The sequence below is a fragment of the Rhipicephalus microplus genome, chromosome X (assembly GCF_043290135.1).
Source record: "Rhipicephalus microplus isolate Deutch F79 chromosome X, USDA_Rmic, whole genome shotgun sequence".
Classification (NCBI taxonomy): domain Eukaryota; kingdom Metazoa; phylum Arthropoda; class Arachnida; order Ixodida; family Ixodidae; genus Rhipicephalus; species Rhipicephalus microplus.
The window spans coordinates 351,075,456-351,082,193 of NC_134710.1; the positions used below are offsets into that span (position 1 = coordinate 351,075,456).

The window sequence follows — 6,738 nt, forward strand, 5'->3', positions numbered from 1 at the left end:
AAAGAAAAAAAAAGGTCGTAAGAGTTCATCGCTGCCACATCGGGCGCTGCAATAAAACGCGCTGCGAGTGGCCGGGTACATGTCAGCGATGGTGATGCCGTTGCTATATTTGCTTACGTCACCAAAAATGCTCGTAGGCATATTCACGAAGCAAAAGTTTGCGGAAAAACAGTGTGGCTAGGCAAAAATTTTAAGAGCGGTCCGAACCACCCTTAGAAACAATGTGGCTACTTAGAAACTGCCGTCGCGGTGATATACTTTAGTGCCCTGGTTAGTTTTAAGTTAATTGCCGCTCATATAGGGCTTCCTGATGACTGCTGGTGCGTTTTTATTTATTTCGGCACTTTGAGTTTTGTGTGTCGTTTCCGTTGTACGCAGTGGATGGTATTCACAACCACCGTCGTCCAATGAGTTCGGAGTCGCAGCATTTGAAGAATCCTATTGGCCGTGAATACTGTTAAATTATGCATGCAAGGATTTGAAGTTGGATCAAAACCAATGTGCGACGTGAATGGTCCGTGCATTCGAACGCGGCATGGCATATGATCAACCTTATTTGGTTATGTTGTTGTGTTACACCCCACATCATCTAAATAAAAGTACAACTCGAGATCAATGGCTCATTAGGGGAAATTACCACCAAACATGTTATAGGAGCACATTCCTTGCACGCTATTGGAAATAAAAATGCGAAGAAGTTTTTAGTTAGCAGTTCGAAAAATTGGTTTGTGAGGTTTAACGTCCCAAAACCACGATATGATTATGAAAGACACCACAGTGGAGGGCTCCGGAAATTTCGACCACCTGGGGTTCTTTAACTTGCACTCAAATCTGAGCATACGGGCCTACATTTCCGCCTCCATCGGAAATGCAGCCGCCACAGCAGGGATTTGATCCCGCGACCTGCCGGTCAGCAGTCGAGTACCTTAGCCACTAGATCACCACGACGACGGGGCTCAGTTAGCGTTTCATTAGGTGTATTTTCTGTCTGTGCTCTTGTGTACTTCGATTGGCTGTAACTGCCCAATGGAAACGATCTCTGACATACAACAGTCGATACAGTTTGGAATGATCTGGACCGGGCGCTTTCTTTGTAAACTTAAGCGTATACATTAGGGGTTTGCGTGATTACGCGGGGAACTACAAACAAATCGAGCGTTTCCACCTTCACAGTTCAGATACCAATATGGGCCGGGATAATATGGCACGCAGTTGGGATAAAATGACCCCAGTAATTTCAAATAACACCGAAAATGTGGAAACCCTCACGATTCTCAAGCAAATTTTGGCTGAATTCGTCCCTGCGACAATTACCAGCCGATTACTTGGGGCATGAATATCGTTCAAAAATTGAGCGAGCCACTGACATGTATTTTGTGCAATGCAGCGACCACTTGACCTGGGAATAATTGCGTTGCGAAGGCGAAACCCCCATCGCATGCTCTGATCGAAGCAGGCGACAAGCGCGAGCAGACAAGAGCTTGGGCGACAGGCGCAGCTTGTGATTGGTTCTGAAGCAATACTCTCAACATCAGCTCACTTCCTGACGTTGCCAAAACACGTCTTACATCTGGCACACCTGCCGTGTTCACCATATGATCCCTCTCAGAGATGAGATCAAATTTTGTCACGTCGTGAGAAATGCGCAAGTGCTTTCTAAGAGCTCTCTTACGTGGTGCGCAGTTGTCGAAAACATGGCGTTGTAAACAGCCTATCGGTCAGTGCAAATTTTAACAAACGCCTCTCGCTTGAATTCCTTCAGCGTTCGACTGGATATGTTGTAATTACCACTGCTTTTTTCGATGCCATTAGGCGATGTTAAAACCAGCGACGGTGTATCAATGTACGGTGACACCTGTGCCTCGGTGTGTTTATCAAGCGAGACCGGCGGCTGTGCATCAACGGCAACTGCACTCGAAAAGGCTGCAATGTGTGTTTGTGTACTGGTAAACGTTCGTTAGATCACTTTCCTGCCTATCAGTTGGGTGCAGTGTGACATTTCGCATTGAAAGCGTTTTCACACGTTACTTGTGTGCCCTCAAACACGTATAGAAACGTATGAACTACGCGTTGTGTTCAGTTCTTGCTTCGCCACTGGGTAGCCCCATACGCTTCTATTTTGTTGTGGGCAGTCTAGTGTTTGGGAGTGAAACTATGTTTGCTGTGACCAGTGGTGCTTTGTTGACGTTTCCAAGACTTGTGAAAAGGCTGTGCTTGTGTGACCGAAAATTGAAAGACAGTGTTGATAATTGTTCTGCCTTGCGAAGTTGCGGCAGTGGGGCTTGGCGTTCTTGTTTGTTAACTCGTCACTTTTCATTTTTTTGATAACCTTAGTCCAAGCGCCGCGATGTGACGAACCGAAGCAGCGAGATGCTACATTCTGCTGTTGGTCATGTTGCTTTGGCAGCACGCCTAGACTGTCCTTCAGTAAGAACTGGAAAGTTCTATGTGCGAGCGAGAGCCCGTGAACGTGGAGCTTTCTTTGGCCCTCGGAAATAGCAAGGATTTCACCGCTGCCTTCCTTGGGATAAATTTTTACGCCAGTACCTGCTAACTACAGGTTTTCGAGCTCATCTGGCCATCGTTTCGCACGGCACTAGAACCTTGACAACTGCGGCTCAAGGCTAGTTTTCACAGTATATCAATGGACGTTCACGCCTGGCCAGCCTTTCATTGCTATGTCAACGGCAGCTTCCAGTCTTCAGATGTTGTTTGCCTGTTCGCCCCAGAACACACTTGGTCCCTGATGACACTGACAGACACTAAATGCTGCTATCAGCGAGTTGACCTTGCGGAACTAAATTTGTTGCCATTCAGGTAGTACTTTAACTTGCGCAAGTTTTCAGCGCACAAGATGTAATGTTTCCCTATGTTAAGTTCAAGCATTAAAAATTTACTACTAGCGTTATATACATACATATGTGGGATGCAGAGTTGGTGAAATGCGGATCCCAATATATAACGTTACGTTGTTTATTGACAGCAGGGCAAGCATGCCGATGCTGCGCTCCGGATGGTTAGAGACGCAAACATGAATCCACGCTTGGTAGCTTGCCCCGCCACGGTGGTCTAGTGGCTAAAGTACTCGGCTGCTGACCCACTGGTCACGGGATAGTTTCCCGGCTACGGCGGCTGCATTTCAAATGGAGACGGAAATGTTTTAGGCCCGTGTGCTCAGATTTGGGTGGGCGTTAAAGAACCACAGGTGGTCTAAATTTCCGGAGCCCTATACTACTGCGTCTCTCATAATCATATTGTGGTTACGAGATGGTAAACCACACATATCAATCAATCAACGCTTAGGAACTTGGGTTATATAGCCACCTGTGGTGACGTCAGCATCTGGTGAAAAAGCGGTGACAGTGTCTGTTATCGGACGCGCGTGTTGAAGCAAGTGGCCATGTCACGCCGGGCTTATCATTGGCGAGACAGAGGCAGCGCAGGACTTTGCGCAGTAACTGTGATATCGCCCCCCCTCCTCACGGAGTGCAGAGCTTTCAGGGTCTGTAAAAATTTGAGAGGCGTACCAGACGTCCTGATCGTGTCGTAAAGGTAGCGGCCAGCGATGTCGGTGGCTGTGGGAGGATGCCCGAGGAGGAAGTGGCACTGCCCGGTTCGTTCACCGTGATGTATGCGGGCTTGAGTTTGTCAATCAAGACGCGGACATCATTCCTGTTTAGGCGCAGAGTGAAGGTCTTGTCGTCACGATGTACTACTAGGTAGGGCCCGCTGTAGGGTGGCTGGAAGAGCCGGCGGACGGTGTCGTCGCGAAGAAAAACGTGCGTGGACGGTGCCCGCTCCTTGAACACGAAAGGTGTACGCTTGCTGTGGTGGGCTGCAAGCACTGAGCGTAAGGCGGCGATTGTGTGTCGGAGCCAAGCGAGGAAGTCGGTGGGGTCTGAGGTCGTAGTGCTTGATGGCAGAGCTGCGAGAAATTCAGCTGGGAAACGGAGTCGTTCTCTGTAGATGACCTCTGCTGGCGTAGCAAGGATGTCCGGCTTGAAGTTGAAGCGAAGACAAAGAATGACAGCTGGTATGGCCTCAAACGAGGTTGATTTCGGATGGCACATAATAGCTGCCTTAAACTATCACTCCGTTGGCTTCATCACTCCGTTGCCGCAAGGGTGGTAACTGGTGGTCCTCAAGCATTCAAAACCGTAGGTCCCTTCGAGAAGTCTCAACAGGTGTAACTCGAACTGTCGTCCTTGGTCAGTGGTTACACAGCGGGGGTTGCCGAAATGACCAATCCAGCCGGTGAAGCAAGCCGAGACGACGGATTCTATGGAAATTCCCTCAAGGGGCCATGCCTTTGGCAATCGAGTGCGCCGGTCGATGGCGGTGAGGCAGTAACGGCAGTGTCCAGCGGAGGAAAAGGGTCCTATGATGTCGAGGTGAACAAGCTCGAAACGGTCAGAAGGTTGAGGGAATGTTTCGAGTGGGGCTTGACGTGCCTGGTGGCTTTAGCGCGTTGGCAGTGAATGCAGGAATTCGCCCAAGGGCTAGACATTGTGGTCAGCTACGAGGCGTGTAGAAAGGCACGTATGCCGAGATGGCTGAGGGTAGGAGCTGGTTGACAATACCTCAGCATCGGCGCAGGGGCACAAATGGCTTGCTTCGTCCGGTCGACATGGCACAGCAGATTGTTTTTCCCGACCCTGGAATGGGGACTTCTTTTAGCTGAAGTGAGAACATGCTCTGAAATGAGATCTTGTTCTCACTTCAGAGCATGATCAAGAGTGCGCTGAAGTGAGAACATGGCCACACGTGAAAGCGCATCCGCGACCATGTTTTCTTTCCCGCTGATATGTTGGATGTCGGTGGTGAACTGTACAATGAACGAAAATAGTTCTGCTGAACTGGCGAGAGTCGGCGGCGTGTGGTAAGAAGCGCCTATAGAAGTTCAGCATGCCGAGGAAACGGCGAAGGTCTCTTGCAGAGAAGGGTTGAGGGTACTTCTGCAAGTCAGATATCTGTTCAGGCAAGGGTCGAGTTCCCTCGGATGAAAGTGCGAGGTCGAGATAACGAATGTTGGAAGCACCAAGCGTGCTCTTCTGGGCGTTGACGAGCAGGCCATGGTCGTTGAGGCCTTGAGCAACAGACTAAGGTGCCTGTGGTGTTCTTCGGCGTCACGTGGAAAGATCAATATATCATCAAGATAGACGAAACAGAAATCAAGATCACGAACGACTTCAACAACGAAGTGCTGAAAGGTTTGCCCTACAATCCTTAGCCCACTGCCCATGAAAGGAAAATCGAACAAGCCATACGGGGTTATTATTGAAGTTTTCGGGACGTCGTCCAGATTGGCGGGTAATTGCGGGTAAGCCTTCACCAAGTCCAGCACGGAGAAGACGTGACAGCCGTGAATGTGGTGGGCGAAGTCCCGTATGCGGTGGACGGGGTACCTGTCCGGGATGGTGCGCGTGGCGAGGGCTTAGTAGACCCCACATGGTTGTCAGCCAGTGGTATTGTTCGAAACAACCTGAAGTGGCGAGACCCATTGGCCGTCGAAGCGACAGGCGATGCCTTCTCGAGCATGGCCTCGAACTCTGCCTTGGCTATGCGCATGCTCTCTTGGGCAAGGCGACGGGCGTGGCAGAAAACCGGAGGGCCTAGAGTGGTCCGAATGTAGTGCATGGGGGTGTGCTGCGCTTTGCGTGACAGTCCACTGGGGCGCGTCAAGCCGAGAAATTTGGCGAGAATGGCATGGTAAAGTCAGTGATTGTCGACACTGAAGACCACCTTGTTGCTCAGCTGTTGGCGGTCGTTCGCTGGTCTGGTGTGAAGTGTCCTGTTGTCGTGTCGATGAGCCGGTCGTTGCGGCAGTTCGGAAGGAAGCTGTAGTGAGCCAGAGAGTCTGAGCCGATCATTGGCTTAGCAACGTCAGCGATGACAAACTTCCAGTGAAGGTCACCGTGTATGTTCTTGAGCAGGACATGCAAGCTCAGCAATTTGTACATCTTGATTGTGAACCGGTTAGATGCGCTGAGCTCGAAAGATGTTAATGGGTGAGGACCTTGTAGGTGAGACCGCGGATAGCAGCAGATTTCAAAACCGCTATCGATAAGGAACCGCTGTTTTGTGACTTAGTCGGAGACGAAGGTGTAGCGGCCTCCAGGTTAGCAGGTTGGGGTCGTCTCCACCAGCTGCCGTCAGTGCTTATTGTTGGTGGAGCAGGGTGGTCGCCATTGCCGAGCCCTGTCACCGAAGTGCCGATGGTAGTAACACCAGCCGTGCTCAACAAGCTGCTGTGACGAGGTGGTGTCACAGTCACTGCTTTGCGATGGGTATCACTGACGCGTTGAAATTTGCTCAGAGATGCGTTGCCATTTGTAGCAGGGTTGTTGATCGATGTTGTCAATGCGGTGCACAAGCTCTGTGGTATTGAGTGGTGCAGCGACAGCCTGGATGGTGGGCGGTGACTGCGGCACAGAGGCTTCGATGATGCAGTCAGCGATCTCGGCAAGGTCGTTGAGAGCAAAGCTGGGCTGAGCCTGCGAAATTGCATGTACATGCAGTGGAAGTTGTTGAAGCAAAATCACTTTCAGAAAGGAATCCGGGACTTTCATGCTGTTCGTGAGATTACGCATGTGGTGGAGCCGCTGTGAAGGTTTGCGTTTGGTGAGCTTGGCGGACTAAACTTGTCGCAACTTCTGGTGATTCGAAGATGACAGGCGGCGTACGAGTTCGGTCTTGAGGTGTTCTTACCGGTTTGTCAATGGTGGGTTGAAGAGGATA

The 6,738-nt window shown here is 50.4% G+C and overlaps 1 protein-coding gene across 1 annotated transcript; it reads right to left on the reverse strand.

Annotated features, from left to right (window-relative positions):
• Positions 1-3,497: 3,497 nt before the first annotated feature.
• Positions 3,498-4,070, reverse strand: LOC142775352 (uncharacterized). Its single transcript, XM_075876714.1, has one exon. The coding sequence runs from the start codon at positions 4,068-4,070 to the stop codon at positions 3,498-3,500; it is 573 nt and encodes a 190-aa protein (XP_075732829.1).
• Between the last annotated feature and the right edge of the window lie 2,668 nt (positions 4,071-6,738).